Genomic DNA, 22,614 nt, shown 5'->3' with positions numbered 1-22,614 from the left:
CTTGGACACCAGAATATGTCAGCTAGGAACAAGTAAGTCTTACACATGCCTTTGTATATGGTGTGTGTGAGACATACTGGCATACTGTGTTCCCATTTAAAAAATAGTGATGAAAAATAATAAAGCATAAGGAAGTTAGAATTTTTTTTTTAAAGAGGTAGAAAAATGATCCAGGTCAGGCAAGCTTGCCACAGAGCGAGAGATTTTAGAAGTTCCATCTTGTTTATTCAAGGGAAGTTTAAGAGGTATCTCAATCACAGTACATAGATGAGGGAAAAATCTCCAGTACAGAGTAACCCTTGAGTTTCACCTTATAACCACTGGATCTCGCTAAACCTTTTATCTACTACAGAGAAGCAGTTAGGTGTGTTATCATCAGACGAAGCAGGCTGTCACCTACGAAGGCCTATGCCTCTCTGAATGAGTCAGACTTTAACGTGCTACGCTGCCCTGCCTTCTTTTTTGGCTAGATTAGGCAAATTCAGACTAGAACTAAGGCACACGTGTTTAAGTGAGTATAATTAGCCATTTTAACAATTTTTCAAAGGTAGATTCTCACTGAGTCTGTAGCTCAAGACTAGATGTCCCTCTCATTAAATAGGCTAACGTCAAAAATGGATTATGGGGTTTTCCTGCAGAAATTACTGGGTAAAATTGTATGGCATATGTTATAAAAGAGGTCTGACTTGATGATCATAAAGGTCCTTTCTGGCTGCAAAATGTATGAATCACTCCCCCTCAAATCTGTCTGTGTGGGTTACTAATGATCCTACTGTATTCAGAAATATTTTCAGGTGGCTTGCTGTTTTACCTAATACACAGACCACACCATGCATTCAGCCATATAAACAGACAAAAATGTAGCTACATGTAATATCACCTACATGCTTTAACAACCATTTAAAAGTTATAAGAACATTCTTACAGAAATTGCGTGTAATTATTAGATGTGAAAATTGCCACTGTTGCACTGTATTAGGACTTGACTAGCATATTACTCTTATTATTTTCCTGAGTCAAGAGAACTGTAAAGCTCATTTTATACTTCAAATAATAGTGTTGGATATCAGGTTGGAAAGTTTTGTGACAGGCCAATGCAGATTTGTTCTCCTCTTGTTATGTTTGTTGCACTTGAGTTGGCCCTTGGCTCAATTCTCTGTCATGTCAGAGCCCTTTTCAGTAGGTGGATTTAGAGGCATCTTCAGGGAGCCGGTTACATTCATTGACTTCTGCACTAATCAGCCCCAGTGTGAGTTAAATTAGCTCTTGTCCATGTCTCTTTTTGGTGCTTTATTGGGAATTGTTGAGATCAAAACATGACTCCACAAGGCTAGTGAAGGCATTAGCACTAGTCTCCCCAAAGTTGGCAATAAAGGATAGGACAATAGCCTTATGCTGCCCTCACCAGCAAAATTGTCCCCAAAGACCTGGCCCTATGAAGATGTTGTATATATAGAGCTCCTGTTCAAGCACCACGTTTGCAAGTTGTCTCCAGCATGGCTTGGGCCCAACGATTGTGCTAGTAAGAGGCTCTATGGAAGTGAAGATGCTAAGCCTGTAGTTAACATGTTAAACATTTAATATTCTCTATCTGCCTTAGCCCATACCAGTTAATTGCAGCATAAACCAGTTTTTGTGTGTTCTGAATTACAAATTAATCTGCCTATGTAAACCACTGGATCGCTTTATGGCTTGTTGTGCCCATTAGACATCATCCACCACCAGATATCTCTTCTCCACTGTAGTCTGTGATTAAGTTCTCTTTTGGATAAAATAAGTTGACTGATTTTCTAAAATCTTTGGCTATAAGATAGGGAGTTTGTGCACCATATTTTCTCACATACAACATGCCTGAAAATAAGATACATACCTTGATTTTGATAGAATGAACAAAGATTATCTTTTCTTGTAGTAACTGAGTAGCAAGCCTGCACATTGTTCTGCTCCCTGTGAAACATGTGCAGACATTACTTTTGCTTTTTCCCAGCCAAATATTGAGCAACAGAAACTGCTGTTACCATATTTCCTCATTTAAAATCCACACTCCAGTTTCCACATCTGTTTTTTTTAAAGGTGTACATAATATGTAAGAAAATATGGTTTCTTATTTACCTTTCTATAGAATATTGTGTCTGTCTGAATATGGTTGGTAGCCAGAACACAAGCAGACTCTTCATTTTTTTCATAGATAATAATCTGAGCAAGAGAAATGTGAATTCATTTTAAATCCCAACCATTCCAATTTTATAAAAGATCCCTTTCTACACCCCCAAACAGGTCCTAGTGCAGCTAGTATTTCCCAGTCTATTGCAAAGTAAAAAGCTGCTGCACATGTGTGTAAAATATCAAATATTTATAAGCCTTGTAAAGGAAATAATCTTTCAGTCAATCAAAAAGAAGCTGAATACATGTATTGTATATGGAATTTTCTACAATTCATACATAGCTTTGTTCTGTCTTGTACAGTTGGTTTAGCTGGAATTCTACTCTGGAAGTCAGTCCCACAATAAAAGCTCAGGTAGCAAGGTTGAGAGTGTATTTGGTGAAGGGGGTCTTCTACTTAGCACTCTTTTTTGCTCCTCTCTGCTAACCCCACAGATTGGTTTGATAGAACCAGGTTGACCTTCAGAGATACTTGCTGTTACCTTTTCCTGAGAGGAGCAGCCACAGTTCAGACAACTTTAGGTAGTTTCTAGTACAAATTCTTGGGACTCACTAAGAAACCATCCTGGTTATCTGTCAGTAACGTTGAAAGTGATAGCATAATGGATTACCCTTCCTCTGTTATTTATATTCCAGTTTTGGCAACCCAAAACTATTTCTCAGCCTATCCCAATAATCATTTTTGTTCTGGTGCTTCAGTAAGTTCTGTGCTGAGAAAAGGATTGTGTCTGAATCTATTGTCTTTTTTCCCTTCCCAGCTGTATTTTGCTCATATGTACAACTCTTACATCTCTCTTGTAGGAAACAAAAATGTTTCTGGTTTCAGACTTGTCTTTAGGAATTGTAGTTATATTTATAGATTACATGATGAGTGGAGTAGACTCATTTTGCTTCTGCTATTTTACTTGTATAGAGGAAGCAGTTGCAGAGCATGTGGATAATATAAGGCAGATAATATACTGATCCCTTCCAGGCTAGAAATGTAACAGCATGCATTTCTTTCAGTCTGTTACACCTTTATGGCCAAGGTGGTTATTTGTTTCCAGTTCCCAAAAAGGCAGTTTTGGTCAGGGGGTGCACCATTCCTTGTCAAGGGGAAGTGTTTCTGTAGTCAGGAAGCCTGTTTAAATTTAAAGCTGGCTTTTTGGATTCCTCCTTCAAACTCAACTCTTCAAATCATTGGAAGCATGCAGCCTCTAATTCATCATATTCAAAATTGGGAGTGAAGAGCAAGAAGCTCTAGGGCTGCCCTTGCCACTGAGTCTGCCGATGTGTTGTCTGACTACTCAGATTCCAAGCTTTCAAAAGGGATAATTCATCATTCTGGGGGTGATTGTCCTCCACCTGGCTCAGCTCATTTTCTTTTCCCCTCTGACTTGCTAGGCACTGAGCTACCCTGCCTGAGCATTTTGTTAGTTTTTAACAAATGCTATTACTATTGCTGCTTTGCACTCTAGGGGGTCATATTTTCAACAGCTTCTCCTAAATCATGAAGGCAAATGTATTCCTACTCAGGCGTTTGCCCTTTTTTTAAAATGTGAAAATTCCACTGTGTACGTCATGCTAAGTCAGTTATTTTTCAAGATTAAAATTAGTGCACCTTTTGTAAATCCCATCTCACACATCCAATGTCATATAAATATAATTCAAACCACTTTGGTACAACATTAGTAACTATCTCTTGTAGGTACATAGGGAGACTTTGGGGGCATGCTCATTAGCGCATGCACGTTTTAAATAATGATTTAAAGGGTCCAATGAGCTGCATTTTATATAATTGTAAAGAAACTCATAAAAGGCTTTTTTTATTATTATTTCTGGCTACATTGAATGGAAGCATTGCCATTTTTTTTAGAAAATACAGGCAACCATGCTTGAGAGGCTGATTTAATTCTAAGTGCATTAATGAAGGAGAGGGTGGAAGAGGATTCATATTCCATTTTGTATTTATTCATGTTTTTTCTTTTTCCTTATTCCTTATTGCTTTGAGTAAATCAGTGCCTAAGGGAGCAGCAGAAGACAAGGACTTTTTTTGCACATTTTGGGCATGTCTCAAACCAGTGCTGCTCACCCTTTTTGTCACATGGACTGGATGAGTGGGGTACAGCCAGCCTGACAGCTGGATATAGCCAACCACATGTGCTAGGTCCAGAGCTATGAGCCAGGTCCATGACCGCATGCTGAGTCTGGTCACAAACCAGCCTTGCACACTAGGTCTGCAACCCAGTGTGGTGGATCCTGCACTGTGAGCCATGTCCAGTCCCTTGCAGTGGGTCCAGGGCCATGTGCCAGGTTCAACTCTGTGCACTGATCCAGCCTGATCCAACACAGGGGCAGCAAATAGAGCAAGCAGTTTGCAGGTCATTTTACAGGTCAGTTTGTGTATATAGCGCTCAGCCCCCCTGGAGGGGAGAGTCTATCAGCTTGGTGTAAGGAAGCAGGAAAAAAGGAACTCCTTGGGGCCAAAGAGCAGTAAACAGGCCAGCTTCCAGGTGAGTTTGCTAGGTAAGATGTGCTTGGAAGAAGGGCATTGTGACAGGGGACTGTCTTGAGGCCAGTCCAAACACTGGCCAACCCACCTGTTTAGGGCAGTCTACCCACCTGAATCTTCTGCCACACCTTGTTTGGAATTAGATAGTTGTTTATAGGTAGGAGACTGCCCATTTAATGCCTGATACCATGGGTGTAATACACTGCTCTATACCACCCCTACACCATGTCCTGTACTCCACAGATGGTATCACTATATGGCTCCATCCCCATTATATTCCAGACTGACATTTCAGACCCCAACCTGGATCCCTCCTAATCAGGCAGCATAACCTCCGCCATCCTTCAGGCTGCTTTCCCTCTCGGCAGTGGCCCCCTCCAGGAGCTTTAACCTCACAGGCCCTGGCTTCACCTCTAGGCCAGTCAGGACTACAGACAACTGGCTCTGGCCGTCCATCACGGTGGGCACTTTTGCACTTCGACTGTCCTGGTCCTGGCCCCAGCATTGACCAGTCAAGGGTTTTCTGGCTAGGCTCTTGAGCAGCTAGCCCTCTCCCATGTGGATATGCCTTCTCAGACCCCTCCACACACTATTCCCACACTCTGAGCTTGTGGGCCACGTAGTCACCCTGGACCCCTCCTGGGCCAGCTATTCCACCCTATGAGGCCTCTATTCTGCCCCTTCACTGGGGCTTCTGTGTCTTACAGACCGTGGGCCTCAGGCCCCACTTTATGAGTCTTGGCCCTGTGCTTTTTTGTCAGGGTGTGCTCTCCTACCCTTTCCCCTCCATGGAGTCACTCACATGGCAATGGTGGCTGAAGCTTTCTGGCACCCCATACTCGCCTTTCACTGGAGAGGCACAGGTGTGACATTTCCTAGAAACTACCCTGCCACTGGCAGCCCCACCACACCATCCTACCCCAGCAAGGCATAGTTTCAGGTCATGCCCCAGGACCAGGAACCTTCTCCATCCCCACAGTTCATACCATCCTCCAGGTGTTCTGGGAGCATCAGATCTCCTGCTGGGCAATATTATCCCTCTAGCTTCCTGCAGCAACTGCCAGCTCCACTCCTCAGGGCCTGGTCTTATAACCAGAGTGCCTTCTTCCAGTGATGTGACCACCTAATCAGGCCTCTTTGCACCTATCAGCTGCTCCACAGCCTGCTCAAACCTCTTAAAGTAGAAGGCACAACCTGTGCTCTGCCACAGGCAGTAAGAGAGAAGAGGCAGATTAAGAGACCCAGGGAAATGGCTGGAGGATATCGCAAAGCCAGAGTCGCTGCTGCTGCTTCTGTTTGCACCTGTGAGTGTCTGTCCAGACAAGACCGCTCACCATCAAGGCTGCTACCCAGATCCAGGTTTGGTGCTGTGGGGACTGTGGCTTGAAGGTTCCTTCTGGTGGCAGCCAGGTGGGGAGTACCTGCAGTGTGAGAGGTACCTCCTGGTCATGTCAGGAAACTGCCTCTTTGGTGAGAGAGGCAGTGGTCTGCCAGGGAGAGACCGCCTCCACCTCACTTCGCTGGAGAGGAGGCTCTTCTCAGCCAGACTGGCTGACCTACTTGACCAGATAAACTTAGTAAGTGGGCAGACACAAACCTGATGTACGATAAATGTAAGGTACTCCACCTTAGCGGGGAAAAAAACCCACAGCATACTTATAGGGTCGGCAGTGCTACACTTGCTAGCACCACTGCTGAAAGAGACTTGGGGGTCATGATTGACCACCAGATGAACATGAGCCACCAATGCGATGTCACATCTGGTAAAGCAAACAAAACCCTGGCTTCCACCTGTAGATGCCACTCAAGTAAATCTCAGGATGACTTCCTCCCACTGTACTTAGCCTTGGTGAGGCCACAGCTGAAGTACTGCATCCAATTCTTGGCTCTGTAATTCAAGAAGGTTGTCAAGAAGCTTGAGAGAGTCCAAAGGAGAGCCTGATCAGAAGGAAAGAGAATAGGCCTTATGAAGAGAGATTGAGAGCCATGGGACTCTTCAGTCTGGAAAAGCACAGGCTTAGGGGGCACCTGGTGGCTGCTTATAAGTACATAAGGGGTGTATATCAGAATCTGGGAGAATGTCTGTTCACCAAAGCACCCCAAGGAAAAACAAGAACTAACAGTCATAAACCCCTACAAGACTGTTTTAGGCTAGACATAAGAAAAAATGTCTTTATGGTCCGAGCCCCAAAGACCTGGAATAGACTCCCTCCAGAAGTGGTGCAGGAACCTACTCTGGACCAATTCAAGAAATGCTTGGATGCTTATCTTGCTGGGATCCTTTGAGCCTAGCTGACTTCCTGCCCCTGGGGCAGGGGGTTGGACTTGATGATCTTCAAGGTCCCTTCCAGTCCTAACCTCTATGAACAGGCAAGAGAGCCAAAGGAAGAGGTGGTGAGGCACTGAAGCATCCTTTGCCATGAGGAGTTCATTGATTCAGTGCTGGAGGAGACCTCCAAGACTGTGGAGGAAGAACTGCCAGAGACAGCACTAAAGAAGAGAAAGGACATGGATGCCCTGGAAGGTAGAAGCTGGAAGTTTGTGACTTCTGGCAGCCAACAGAAATCTTCATCTCCACCTGCAACAGTTCATCTGGAGAATAGATATGGAGCCCTAGCAACAAAGGGCAAGGAGCACATTCCATTGTTGGTAGAGGACAGACCAGGCCTCCCCACGGTTGAAAGGAACAAAACCAGCACCACCAAGAAGAAGCAATGGGTAGTGGTGACTTGAGACTCCCTTCTGTGTGGGACAGAGGGATCCATCTACCAACCTGACCTGTTGTCTCAGAAAGTCTGCTGCTTGCCTGGAGCCCAAGTCCAAGATGTCATGGAGGGATTATTGAGACTCATCCGGCCCTCTGACTATTACCCCATGCTTCTCATCCATGTGGGCACCAATGATACTGCCAAGGGAGACCCTGGCTTCTTTGACCACAGGACAGTGTTCCAAGAAGAAGGATTGCTGGGAAGAGATGGGATCCACCTGACAAAGAGGGAAGACTGTCTTTGCAGACAGGCTTGCTAACCTAGTGAGGAGGGCTTGAAACTAGGTTTGCCAGGGGATGGAAACCAAAGTCCTGAGGTAAGTGAGGAAGTGGGTGACCTAGCGGAAGAGCAGGCAGGAGGGGAGGAGTTCTCATGCTTCCTGAGAAATCAGGGCAATCAGCTGGTTACCTCAGATGTCTGTACATGAATGCATAGAGCCTGGGAAATAAGCAGGAAGAATGGGAAGTCCTTGCACAGTCACAGAACTATGACATACTTGGAATAACAGAGACTTGGTGGGATAGCTTGCATGACTGGAGCAGTGGGATAGGCCTGTTGAAAGTCTCTGGGTTAGGGTTAGAGGAGAGAGCAACAAGTGTAACGATGTGGTGCAGGTCTGCTATAGACTACCAAACCAGGAGGAAATGGTGGATGAGACATTCTTCAAACAGCTAGCAGAAGTTTCCTGATCACAGGCCCTCATTCTCATGGGGGGACTTCAATCATCCCGACATCTGCTGGGAGAGCAATACAGCAATGTGAAGCTAATCCAAGAAGTTTTTGGACAATGTTAGGGACAACTTCCTGGTGCAAGTGCTGGAGCCGCCAACTAGGGGCCATGCTTTTCTTGACCTGCTGCTCACAAACAGGGAAGAACTGGTGGGGAATGTACTAGTAGATGGGAACTTAGGCAGCAGCAACCACGTGACGATTGAGTTCAGGATCCTGAAGAAAGGAAGGACGGAAAACAGCAAAGAGCCTGGACTTCAGAAAAGCAGACTCTGACTTGCTCAGGGAAGTCCTGGCAAGATCCCCTGGGAAGCCAGTCTGAGGGGGAGAAGAGTCCAAGAGAGTTGGCCATTCTTTAAAGAAGCCTTCCTGAGTGTGCAGAAACAAACCATACCGATGTGCATGAAGACTAGCAAGTATGGCAGAAGACCAGCTTGGCTTAGCAGGTAACTCTCCAGTAAGCTAAAGCAAACAGCTAGGGAGGAATATAAAAAATATTCCTCAGGCATACAGGGATAAAGTCAGGAAGGCCAAAACACAATTGGAGTTGCAACTAGCACAGGACATGAAGGGTAACAAGAAGGGTTTCTACAAGTATGTCAGTAACAAGAGGAAGATCAGGGAAAGTGTGGGTCCTTTACTGAATGTGGGAGGCAACCTAATGACAGAGGATACAGAAGAGGCTGAAGTACTCAATGCCTTTTCCAGCTTAGTCTCTACAGGCAAGGTCAGCTTCCAGACTACTGCACCAGGTAACACAATTTGGGGAGGAGGAGAGCAGTCATCAGTGCTGAAAGAACAAGTTATGGACTATTTAGAAAAGCTGGACATACACAAGTCCATGGGGCCAGGTGGGATACACTGTAGGATGCTAAGGGAGTTGGCTGATGTGATTTCAGAGCCACTGGCCATCATCTTTGAAAACTCATGGCAATTGGATGAGGTCCTGGATGATTGGAAAAGGGCAGACATAGTGCCCATATTTAAGAAAGGGAACTACAGACCAGTCAGCCTTATCACAGTCCCTGGAAAAATCATGGAGCAGATCCTCAAGGAATCCACTTCTGAGTACTTGGAGGAGAAGAAGGTGATTAAGAACAGTCAGCATGGATTCACCAAGGACAAGTCATGCCTGACCAACCTGATTGCCTTCTTTGATGAGATGAATGGCTCTTTGGATGTGGAGAGACCAATGGATGTGATATATCTCGATTTTAGCAAGGCTTTCGATACAGTCTCCCACAACATTGTCGCAAGCAAGCTAAGGAAGTACAGGCTGGATGAATGGACTATAAGGTAGATAGAAAACTGGTTGGACCATTCTGCTCAGAAGGTAGTAATCAAATTTGCAAATTTAAGTTGCAGTGTCCAAAAAAAAAAAAGCTGCCATACTAGAACCACCCTTGGAGTCTTTTCTCCCAGCCAAATTTATGCGAAAAAAGTGCTTTTGGTTTCTATTCTAGCCTGTGTTGGTTCTTACATGAAGCTTATCACCCTAGTGTCTGAGTTCTACACCTATTGCTAAACATTCAAAACTCAGTGTGGAGGCATTCCATATTTGACTTTTTAATGTAAAATTGTTCTTATTTGGTAAGCTGTCATTTTGGTTAGGTTAATTGTTCTGAAATGTGAGAGTAAGAGCACAAATTCAGTGAGTCATAGTTCTACCCAGTGCTCAAATTCCCAAACACACAGTAACTTCACCAAGGCCTTTAAGCTTTGCCCTGCAATTACCCAGCAATCCAGTTATGAAACCTCCTTGATGCAAGAGGGAAAAGTGTATCAAACTGTGAGATGGTTTCGTGATGTGTGAAAGAGCCTGTTTTCATAAATTATCTAAGGCTGGATTGAACACAGGAACTTTGAGGTGAAAGGCTGAACTATTATTGCAGTGTTCCCAAGCTGCTAAATATGGAATAATCTCACAAACTTGGTATATTAGTGCCAGCATCAAACATTTGGAAAAGAAGTCAGAAGCTGTAGATCTCCAAAAGTAGCATGTGAGGAGGGAGTTTCACTTTCTTATTCATTGTAGAACCACATCATTGCACCTCAGATAATTGAAAAAGATTTGTAGATGTGGGCTTTGATGTCAAATCAAGTAAAGATGAGAGAAGTACCAGTAGCGGCCCAGTAAGTTAAGAAAGAATTGGCTAAATGTAACAAGTGCATAATTATGGAATTAAGTGAATAGCCATGAATATTGCTCATTTTAATAGGACCTGGATTATCTCCATATATTTCCAGAGCTGTAATCCACTACTAAATCTTTATCTGCTGATGTGAATAACCTGTATTGTATTGAAAGAGATATTATGTTGAATGCTGAGACCTACACCAAAAAATTTTGATCATTAATCCTCTGAGTGCTCTATTACTCCATAGCTTTGCTGAATTGCAATCCTAGTCAATATTTTTTAAAAAATCATGTAATTTTAATTGCCACAGAGTGTACGTGATCCTTGCAAACAAATAAAACGCATTCCCAGGTAAAATACCCTGAAGGCAAGTTAACTGTCTAAGGAAAACAAAAGTAATAAATAAATACTCATCTTGAAAGGGAGGATGGGAAAGCCTTATCAAGCAAGGGAAAGATAAAGGAGATTCTCTACTTGGAAGAAACAGAACTGGAAGAGAGGAGGAAGGATGAAATGTTCAAGCATTAGAGAGGAGCGTCAGACAGGGGGGAAGGGAAGGGAGCAGAGCAAAATGAAAGCATGTGAGGGTAGGGTAAGGCAGGGGGAATTGTATGAGGCTATTAGAAAGTGGCCTGACCCTCAGCAACACACTTTAAAGTCTGTGACTCCTTAGCGCACAGCAGGGAGAAGAAAGCTTCCCATTTCAAAACAGGAGTCTGCTGTTCCAGTGGCTGCGCCTATTTACTGCACCTTCTGATTTCTTTGCAGTTGAAGGTGGGAGGTATGGGAACAAATATTTGGTCCCTGCATAAAGAAGAGTGAAATGTATTTGACCCAGAGTGGGAGGAAACTATGTTTTTCTTCACTGCCTAACTTCTGCCAAGTGCCGGGGTCCTAAGAGGAGACAGAGGGAAGAGGGTTCTTAAGGGTTGTTCCTGCCTTGGTAGTTATACCATGCAGAGTCTAGCAAGTGGGCCTTGATCCTAACAAGGGCACCTTGGTACTACTGTAATGAAAAAAAGGCAAAAAAAAAAACTGGGTTGGATTCTCCAGTCCATTAAATCCACTTTGCCATGCCTGTTAATTCTGTGCGTCAGACACCTACCCCCAGCACAGAGGGTGGGCGACATGGACAATTATCAGAGCTAGAACTCAGCCTGTCTTGGCATTTGTACCGTGGTGATTAACATCTCAAATAAAGCAAAAGCTTTTAAGTGTTGAGCTGTTTGTTCAACATAATGTTTGCATTAGTGCCATTCTGCATGTCCTCATTGCAGTGGAAATCTTTGTATTTCAGTACAGCTTATGTTCTACTGCTATTGACTTTCACAGCAAAATGATACACGCATGGCCTGTCTCAGAAAATGCAAAGGGGCTCTTGGAATTCATCCCTCTGAGTACTGTTGGACATAGGTTTTGATCTTTTATGCAAGTCTAAGAAAAGTTAAGGTGGCGGGATGGCTTGTAACTCTTCACTTGTCAGATCAGAACAAGGTCACACAAGCAACTTATCAAACATCAGAGCTACACTTTTAACAATCTACTCATTGTTTGCCAGATGGCAGGGACAGAAAAATAAATTGTAAAAAAACAAGTGGGCAGTGTGAAAAATTTTAGCTCTGAAATACAGTGGGTACAGTGAAGCATTGATTGAAGTCTCAAGCTTTAAAATGGATGTAGTGAGGTGATAGTCAGACCCTAAAAATGAGGAGCTGCTCTTTATTTTTGTTATGTCGAACAGTTTTATCTGCCAAGGGTAGTTTAATGGTAGCGAGAAATTGAGGGTTGGTCTTTTAAACCAGTCAGAAACATAAGCAGCTGTTGGGATTTATCTTTTTGTTAAAAGCAAATTTGATCACGTCTCATGGGGTTCTGAGCCAAGTCACCTGCAAGTCTAATATATTACTATTTAATTCTCTTTTTGCAGTACGATATCGTTGGACATTCAGGCGATGGCTTTAACATTGCGTTGGTTGGGAGTGACAAAGTTCCTAAAAACAATAAGCAAAGATTAGAGATTCTGAAGGTAAATCGTGTTGCTAAATAACTCCTGATAATTATGGAAGGGAGAGGATGGGGAGTCTGTGAGGTAAATGAAAAACTAGAAAAATTATTTTAGAGACCTTTTAAAAAGCTGTCATTGTATAGAATATGGCAGTGTCCCTCTTGGACTGGTTTAAACATGACCTGTTACTGATTAAAGAAAACCCTGAACATTACTAATTCCTTTGTATGAAGATATGTAAAGCTGTATGTTAATAATAAGTGGTAGTGGTCTTAAGATGTAATAGGGGCTGAAGCAAACTACAGAGTGATCCTGAAGAATTGCTCAGCTTTTTGAACATAAAACATGCTCAAAAGAGGACATACAACTGCAAGGTGGGTAAGTTCTCTGAGTACCATTAAGAAACCTTTACTGCATCAGAGAGCATTTTTTATGAATTTGACAATTTTATAGTATAGGATGTATTAGGTATTCTAATGACTGAGCTCCCTCACCCCTTTCTAAAAAAAAATGATTTATAATCCATATGGTCCTGAATGAAAAAGTAATGCATTCCCTCCCCCACCCTCTTTTCTGTTGTTTCATACAAGCCAGTACAGATATGGTTAAGTAAGTTTTATCAACCAATATTTGGTAATAACAGTCACCTGGATGTTGATGTCTATTAGTCCAGCATGCAACAGGTAGGATTTGTCCTGGCCTGAGTGTACTAAGCTCCATTTTCCTCCTTCAGATAGACAGGAATGTAGACATCCAATCTGAAGCCACCACAGTATTTTTTACCCTCCTCATCCTATTACCAAGTATGTTCTGTTCTGTTGACACTGCAATTTGGATTTCAAGGATTAGTGTTTGTAAGAAAAATTGCATGTACTTTAACTGATTCATAAAGTGCTCTAAAGCCTGGAGCAGTGAACCCATTTCTAAACACACCTCCCTTAAGGATGTTTGCTCCCTTTTGTGCTCATTAGGATGGATGCTTATGTGAAAGAATTCTCACTTATGTTTCCATCTGAATTTGTTCTGCCCCCAGATAATGCACGCACATGCTCAGTTCTGTATGAGTGGAGACCATACACTGGAAGGGACAGAGCATGCTGTTCGTGAAATTGCCAAAGAAGATGCTGATGAGTACTTTGTCATAGTCTTAAGCGATGCAAACTTGGAGCGATATGGTATCCCACCAGCAAGGTTAGCCCAGGCCTTGACAATCAACCCACAAGTGAATGCTTTTGCTATATTCATAGGATCCTTAGGAGACCAAGCAGACAGGTAAGTAGTTCTCCTGAGTCTCACAAAATATAATTTAGTTTGCTTTCATGATGAATGAGAAGAATTTCAATAGGAATTGGTCACCTAAATTCTTTGGAGGATCTAGACTTAAGCGTATGTTTCCTAGTAGAATTTCTAAGATCTCCGTCTTTGTCTTAGCTTTGTGCATTGGAAGCCTAAGCCTAATAGCCTAAGTCTTCCACTAGCAATTTGCATACAAAGCAAAGCTAGTATTTCCCCTGCAGCAGTTACAGCTGAAGTTAAAGTACCAGATTTGCTTCTGTTGAAATCATTGACTAAAATGGGAATAGGATCTGACACTGAGGGACATAGGTCACAAAATGTCATGTAAATTGTAAAAGGTTTTGAATGTGCAGCTGTACAGCCAGTGGTGTTCATTTGATTTCTGCAGGTTCCCTCTCTGTATTGCTTGTGTTCCTCATACAGATTTCCCAATTTTCACAGTTTAATTTTAGAATAGAGGCCATAAAATTATCTGGTTTACTGGGTATAGAAATTACCCAGGAAAATATCACTTCAATGCACTGTATGAGTGGGTGTATAGTTAAATATGTGAGAGAATTGTTTTTATTAGTTTCGCCTTCTATAGGGCTCACATTTTTCATCTTATTAGAGATCTAATTTCTTTTGAAAGCAGTGAAACAATATGCAGTGAGACTACTGATTGGACATTAGCCATGTGGATTGTGTGAGATATCTTGTATTTTTTAAAAAGCTTTGAAAAATGCAGGAGGCTAAACCTCTTGACCTTTGGACTGTTACTCATAGAATGACATGAATTTAAGTTGTCATAGATTGAAAGTTGAAATGTAATCACCTTTATAGTCAGTATGTAAAACTACCAATCATATCTGAAGTCTTTGTGGTGGGAGAGATATGGTTTGCTATACACTCTTGTCAAGTTGGTATAATAATAATTTTGAATAAAATAAAAAAACCCACCCACAGAGAGAGATTTTTGGTTACCCCTAGAGATGATCAACTCTGCTAAAGTCTTGTTGGGTCACTGGTACCTTAATCTAAACAGAGATTTTTCATGCACCAGAAACTGTGACAAAAATAAATGAATGTGGATCAATAGAAACAGGCTGAATGTCTTGCTGAAAAGACCCCTGTGACATAACTGTTTTCAGTGTTTCCTCCCACTGTTGCTTTCCCAAGACTTTAATTGCACAGTGACAGCAGCTTGAAAAGCACTGTACCAGCAAGGTATTCAGAAGTAAAAACATCCTTTCTTAAGGCACTCTGCTTTGCTGTAGGGAACATCATTTGCAATGGTAATTCTTTCTTCCCCATTCTGATCCACAGGCTGCAGAGGACACTACCAGCAGGCCGGTCTTTTATTGCCATGGATACCAAGCAGATCCCACAGATCATGCAGCAGATCTTTACATCCACCATGTTGTCAAGTGCCTAAGTGTCCTTACTGGTAAATAATTAGGTGTTGTACTGCATGCCCCCTAAACCCATAATAGTGACAAAATAAACCTGCCACTGTAGATACCAATTATATTTGCCATCAGTTTTAAGTTTCTTTATATATCCAAATAGATATATAAGTACATATAAATGCTCTTTAATCAGAATGTCCAAACCAATTCTGTAGCATAGGTTTTGGGGAAATTCTCCAGTACAGCCGCAGGGTGACTTGAAGGTCTGTGTCCAGAGAGGGTGGTATAATGTTCAATATGTCCTGTCAAATGAATGATTTCCAAAGGATCAGCTGAAGGACAAATTGTAACCATTCTGGATGCTGTATTGCTAGCAGTTCAAATTGAACCAAAACATCATCTTTTCATTTTATTTTATTACTGGCATCTAAGGCTGATATCCAATGTATGCAACCATGTGCAAGTCAGACGCTGCTGATCCACCCCAGTGTATTGTGCACTTTGTTTAGAATTAGAAATATAAGCAACAGCATGTGCAAACAAAACTGCTCTTTTCAGATAGGAAAGCCTTCCTTCCTCTGAGACTACTTTCTTGTCCTGATCGGCATTGAACCTTTGCCATTGGATGCTGGGGAACAATAGCACAGAATACTGCAGCCTAAACATGCGCTAAGTGATCAGGCAGACTGCTCAGTGTTGTCAAAGTCCAGAGAGGAAAGTAGCATTTTTTTAAAAACCATTGATGCCCTTTCTCAAGTAATTTTTCAAGGATGGGGAACGGAAAGGACAAAGAATGGTTTTGAGACCCACCTGCCAACGTTGTAAAAGAGGGAACCACCCCGATTTTCCCACTGGATGGTGGAAGACCAGGGCCAGGGTCTTGGTTGCCACGAGCTGTATATGCTGGGTGTTGCTACATACACTTTACAGGGGCCCTTTGCCCTGTCCATTTTGTTCTTTAAAACACAAATCTTGAAGGCATATTTACATGTGTGAGAAAATCACGTTTTAAAAAAGCAAGACAATAAGGAAAAAGCCAAAGTGTGTATTTTAACTTTGATGGGAAATCTGTGTTTGGGTATCTGCCCTTAATGCATAGAGCATTTCTCACTTGATGAATGTTTTCCATCTGAACATTATGCCTCCCTCAGCACATTCTCAAACAGGAATTTTTTTTAATTGAATTGGCTGACATTTGTCCTGCACTGTGAAGCCCTATAACAGGCTAAACACTGGTATTTTTTTCAGCCATTGCTGTAAGGATGTAAGAATACTGAGACAACCTAGCAAGCTCCATTGTAAATTTGTTTCATCACCAATGAAAAGACATTTTTCTCATAGTAATTGACCCTGGCACAAGAAATGAGAAGTGTAAGGAAGAACACGCTCTCTGAACATGCCTAGCAGGAGCCGTGCTACTTTGCTACAGCTGTTGAAACTATACAGAAGAGCCCCCTAGCTTTTTTGGAGTGAGGCGGAAACAAGTCTGTTACTCTCTTTTTATGAAACAAAGTTGTAAAGAGTCCAGTTTCAAATCACACTATGCTGCATTTTTGTAGTGTTGCCCCTTTCCATCCTGTCAATCCCACAAAAGCATTGGGCCTAATCTTGTAAATTTTCATTTCAATATGAGACCATTGAAGATGTTCATCACTTCATAGAATTCTTTGCTTCCCATGATCAGATGTGCCTTCTTAATTTCCACAGGCTCTGTCTTTATTAAATTGAAGTGATTCTTTCCAGCTGGAAGTTCGGGCATTTTAAAATATTATTTCTGAAACAGAATGATTTAAAAGCAGACTAAACAAACTTTCATGACTGTCTATACTTCAGAAGCGGTGGTATTCTTATGTGTTTTGTTTTGTTTTTCTCTATCTAATTTTAAACAACTGCAAACTTTGACCTACAAGAACAATACACTTTGCCCAAATATTCTGAAGTCATTGTTCAAACTATACAGATAAATCTAATTCAAAATAGATGCTACTTTGATTGTCTGGGGAGTTTTAAAATGCAATTGTCTTAATTTATTGAGCCTGTCAATGGAACCATTTTTTCAAATAATTGTTAGTATTGTTAGGATAATTCCATTCATGAAAATAAAGAAGTTAAAGTTTGAATTCCTCTTTGGGGAGAAGAGTAATTAAGGAAAATCCTTTGGCTGAAATTAAATAAAGATCCACCTTCAGCTAGGTACTATTAAAATGTGTAATGCATATCTGAAAATATAGCACCTGCTTTAGACCGGTAAGCACTTTTTTGTATTGATGAGAACCCATCGGTAATCACTTGACTGCCTTTAGCGTCAAATTTAAGTGGTATTTGTTTAACAAGCATTAGTTTAGATCCAAATTTGAACTAACTTTATAAAAAGATGATTTTAAACATAAATATTTAAGCTGACAGTGTATATAACATACCTCAGATTAAAAAAAAATCAAGATTTCTTTGTTATTGTACTACTAAAGCTTCTTTTGCACTAGTCAGCTTTATTTTTGTTTTCAAGTAGTATCTATTCCATTTTACTTTCAGATTCCATGTACTAATGAATGCTGCCCTATGTGCAACCTATATACTTCAGGGGAATGGTAATGGTTTTTTTTAAGCAACACTGAGTGGAACTTGAGACAAAAAACACGCAATTATATGATTTCATTTGGGTTCTGGAAGGTGTTTATTTTTACAAGACTGAAATTGTGGGCCATATTTGACCTGACAGGGCTCCTTTAAATTGTTATAATACAGTGAAAAATTTCCCCTGGGCTCCTTTCTCTCTGCCTTTCATCTCTTCAATATCCATCTGTTTAGCACTGAAGAATCAAAGTAATGGTTATGTTTTTCCCTTCCCAGAAAAACCTACAATAATTTTATTCAAATGTTCAGCCCATTAATATAAGAATTTAGCAAGCTTACAATGGTCTTCAGTGTTCTTGAGCGTGGCAGAGCTTTCAAATAGACATTTAAGTTCTGTTCACTTAAGCATGTCAATTAGCTGGTCATGGACATACTGGATCGCAGATATTGGACAGGTTGTTGTCTTTCATTTGTTTACAGGATATGTACCAATGACCCTCTTAAACCTCCATTTGATTTAGTCAGACTTTTCTTTGTATTAAAAGGGTAGACAGCACTTTTCATCTATTCTCACTGTTTAGTATAAACACCTTAAATGTTTGAACCCTATATGTATTATTTATGGAAACGTCATTACTTCATTAAATGGGTATCATTTTAGGGTTCTGGCCTGCTGCCACTGATATCACGTCTCCGCATTCTTTATTTAAATAATTAAACTACCTCTACTAATGCATGTCTTTATATATTTAATTCAAGAAATTAAGTGAGTATGTGTATATAATGAAATATGCATTTCTTTTTCATTTCACATAGCTTGAGATAGTTTGTATTTGTTACCATCAGGGTTATAATTTAAACAGTATTGCTGGAAAGAGTATAAATAGGATAAACTAAAATTTTCCTGGAACATGCAGAGGATATTAAATAAGTACCAGTACATTTAAATAAAATGCTTGTGAGACACCGTTACACAAATACATGTGAAGTGCTGGTGCTAGGGTTAAGTGTGAAAAGACTTAAGATCAGGGCAACCAAGCAGTCATAGTACAGGATGCCTGTACACATGCTGGTTCGTGTTTTAATTAGCAAGTGTTGGAGCAGACTTGATTAATTGAGTCTGCTCCATGCTCCAGTTAAAACACTCTAGCATAACACCCCTATCATGTCTATTAAGCCTCTGTGTATTTTAAAATACCTGCCAGGAGACTTTATAGATTCATAGAAGTAGGGTTGGAAGGGACCTTGTAGATCATCAGGTCTGACCCCATACCCTGGGCAGGAGAGGAAAACTGGGCTCATAGATTCATAGATGTTAGGGTCGGAAGGGACCTCAATAGATCATCGAGTCCAACCCCCTGTATAGGCAGGAAAGAGTGCTTTGTTCAGATGACCTCAGCCAGATGCCTATCTAACCTCCTCCTGAAGATCCCCAGGGTAGGGGAGAATACCATCTCCCTTGGGAGCCCATTCCAGATTTTGGCCACTCAAACTGTGAAGAAGTTCTTCCTAATGTCCAGTCGAAATCTGCTCTCTGCTAGCTTATGGCCATTATTTCTTGTGACCCCCCCCAGGGGTGCTTTGCTGAGTAGAGCCTCACCAATTCCCTTCTGCGCCCCCATGATGAATTTATAGGCAGCCACAAGGTTGCCTCCCAACCTTCTCTTGTGAAAGCTGAAGAGGTCCAGGTGCCTTAGTCTCTCCTCGTAGGGCTTAGCCTGCAAGCTCTTAACCATATGAGTGGCCCTTCTCTGGACCCTCTCCAGGTTATCCACATCCCTCTTGAAGTGTGGCACCCAAAACTGCATGCAGTACTCCAACTGCAGTCTGACCAGCGCTCAATAGAGGGGAAGTATCACTTCCTTGGTTCTGTTTGTCATGCATCTGCTGATGCATGATAAAATGCAGTTAGCTTTTCTGATGACTTTGTCACACTGACGACTCATGTTCATCTTGGCTTCCACTAGGGCTCAAATGACCCCAGCCAGGTAGACGTCAAGCCTCCTCTTAAAGGCCCCCAGGGTAGGAGCCAGCACCACTGCCCTTGGAAGTTGGTTCCAGATCCTAGCCACCCTAACTGTGAAGTAGTGCCTTCGGATGTCTAGTCTAAACCTATTCTCTAACAACTTGTGGCCATTATTCCTTGTTAGCCCAGGGGACACTAGGGCAAACAAGGTCTCTCCTAAACCCTGCTGGTCCCCCCCCAATGAGTTTATAGACGGCCACCAGGTCCCCCCTCAGCCTTCTCTTGCAAAGGCTGAACAGGTTAAGGTCCCACAGGCTCTCTACGTAGGGTCTGCCCTGCTGTCCCTGGATCATGCAGGTGGCCCTCCTCTGGACCCTCTCAATGCTGTCCACATTCCTCCTGAAGTGCAGTGCCCAGAACTGGACGCAGTACTCCAGCTGCAACCTGACCAGTGTTGCATAGAGGGGGAGGATCACCTCCTTGGCCCTGCTTGAGATACATCTGTGGATGCATGACAAGGTACGGTTAGCCCTACTGACCGTGACCTCGCATTGTCGGCCCATTTTCATCTTGGAGTCAGTAATGACTCCAAGATCTGTTTCTGCCACCCTGCTCTCAAGAAGGGAGTTTTCCAGCTTATAAGTGTACTGCTGGTTCCTCCTGCCCAAGTGCAGCACCCTGTACTTCTCAGTATTGAAACACATCCTGTTTTTGTTAGCCCACCCCTGGAACCTGTCCAGGTCCTGCTGTAATCTGTCCTTCCCTACTAGCATGCCCACCTCACCCCAAATCTTGGTATCATCAACAAATTTAAACAGGCTGCTCTTCATCCCATTGTCCAAGTCACTAATAAAGGAATGGAACAGTGCGGGCCCAAGGACTGAGCCCTGGGAGACTCCATTGCCCACTTCCCTCCGGGTTGAAAAAGACCCGTCCACCACTACCCTCTAAGTATGACCCTTCAGCCAACTTGTAATCCATCTGACTGCATAGGCATCAATGCTACAGTCACCTAGTTTTTTAATGAGAATAGGGTGTTAGGCCGTGTCAAAGGCCTTGCTGAAATCCAGAAAGACTACATCACTGCAACACCTGCATCCAATGCTTTTGTGACCTGATTGTGGAAGGCAATCAGGTTGGTCTGACAGGACCTGTCCCTAATGAAACCATGCTGGTTGGCCTTGAGCATCATCCCTGCTGCTGGTCCATCACAGACGTGCTCCTTGATAATCTTTTCAAAGAGTTTCCCCAGGATTGAAGTAAGAATAATGGGACACTTTAGCTAAACCTCAATGGATAAGGTTTAGCTAAAGCATCCTGTTACCATTTTTAAACATGCAGGGGCTTAATAGATGCAATGATGAGGCCTTTTAATTAGAGTGGCTCTCTGGGAAGCGCTCTATTTAAAACACTTTCCTCCCCACCCCACACACTCCTGAGCACATGTACAGGCAGCCTCAGCTTTGTATTTCAAAGGGTACCCATGTAAAGTCAGGCATCTCTAGTTTTGTTTCCTTGGCAGATGTTGTGCCTAAAACACTGTCAGGAATGTAATACCATAGCTCAGTGTCTAATGTGGTGACATAACATCTTAATTTCTGATTTAAAAGATATATGTATACAAATATATGTTGGAAATGGGAGTTTATTTGCAAACTATAAAATAACTTCACTGCTGATGTAAGGTTAGAAACATAACTGATGTGAAAGCAGTAGAGTTAGTTTTTTATGCAGTGATTTTTTTAAATCATTAATTAAATAAGTTCAACTAATAAAAATCATTTTGTTCTACGGTAGTCTTTGCCCACTCTGTATTGATAAACAATTATAATACATTGGAGGATGTAGATGATTAAGTTGCTGAGAAATAAATTACATTTATAAACATATACTGAATCCAGAAAGATATACAAAAATCAATAAAGTTTCCTTTGAAATTGTTATTAATCTGTATGTTTTTCTCACAAGTGTTGGTGTTTTAGTAAGTGGGGTTACTTTCTAAGTAAAGATGTGCTTTAAAAACTTACTAGGAGTTGAACACTGGGTGTGGGACAGCTATGAGATAACACTAGATTCTTCCTGTCTGTCAACAGAAAGCACTACAGACTCTTTTTGTAATCTAGGGAGGATCAACTCTTCTTCTGACCTTCACAGCAAACTGTTCAAGCAAGAAAAGTCATTATTTCTCATTTGCTGTCTCTGCTCAAATTATTATAAGGGAGGCACTTGCCTTTTAAATGGAAAAAATGCAAAACACCTAAGGGTTTAAGAATTTCACTTTAATTTAGGTCTAAACAAATCTCTGCACACCACACAAACTACATTACAGACTTTTAACTTTGCAGTGACTTCATACAAACCTTACTTTTAATGAAGGCTAGAAGTCTCAGGCTTTTCCTTTGCCAAACTCTTGCTATAGTATGCAGGGTGCCTTCATGCACCCAAGAAGTTAACAGGACATAAAGACTTTAAGAAACACCTTGCAAATTCATGATGATAAGAAAAAACAGAAGATTCTTCAGTACATTTGGTCATGTAAAAACGCATCTGATCCACCAAGAATGTTGTGTGACCTTTATGTTCTAATTGAACAATGCATGCTTATTTGTCTAGAATGGGCAAAACCCTAGTAAACAGCTTTTCCTAGAAAATAACATGCTTGCAAAGCAAACCTCTCAACTCTGCAGATCTTGTATGGAGCCATGGTGAAATCTAAGAGTTTCTCAGTTTAAAGGTTAAAGTGCCTGTTCTCCTTGCCAGTTACACAATGAATCATAAACTGTTTATTTTAGAATGCCAGTCTTGCACCATTTCTAAGTAAATACAATTTTGACTTTTAGTATTTTTCTATTTTCTACATTACAAGTAATTCCAGAGCAATCTCTGCTTTGTACCAACTCAAAAAGTACTGCCCTGACATTAAAAGTGTTACTTCCTTCAATGCATACAGCTATCTTATTAAAAAGAACAATAGTGTACATTTTTGTCTAAATGAACAAGTAGCAATCTGCCTAAAAAGTGATGCTTTTAAAAATGACCTTATCCATTATCTGCCAAAGCATTTTAACCAGTAATTGATAGAACCACCTGCAAGCT

The 22,614-nt window shown here is 41.6% G+C and overlaps 1 protein-coding gene across 1 annotated transcript in view; it reads left to right on the top strand.

Moving 5' to 3' along the window:
- The window catches only part of VWA8 (von Willebrand factor A domain containing 8), a 321,202-nt gene extending 299,741 nt beyond the window's left edge, over positions 1-21,461 (top strand). The window contains exons 43-45 of the mRNA XM_090050444.1: positions 12,217-12,315; positions 13,328-13,566; positions 14,896-21,461. Of these exons, the coding sequence (XP_089906570.1) occupies positions 12,217-12,315; positions 13,328-13,566; positions 14,896-15,004 (447 nt within the window). The 3' untranslated portion in view covers positions 15,005-21,461. The remainder of the gene's footprint in view (positions 1-12,216; positions 12,316-13,327; positions 13,567-14,895) is intronic.
- Positions 21,462-22,614: the final 1,153 nt, after the last annotated feature.

Source organism: Crocodylus siamensis, chromosome 1 (genome assembly GCF_052110815.1).
Source record: "Crocodylus siamensis isolate JL-2025a chromosome 1, ASM5211081v1, whole genome shotgun sequence".
Taxonomy (NCBI): domain Eukaryota; kingdom Metazoa; phylum Chordata; order Crocodylia; family Crocodylidae; genus Crocodylus; species Crocodylus siamensis.
The sequence above is the reverse complement of the archived record's forward strand: the minus strand, read 5'-3'. Positions and strand labels throughout refer to the sequence as shown.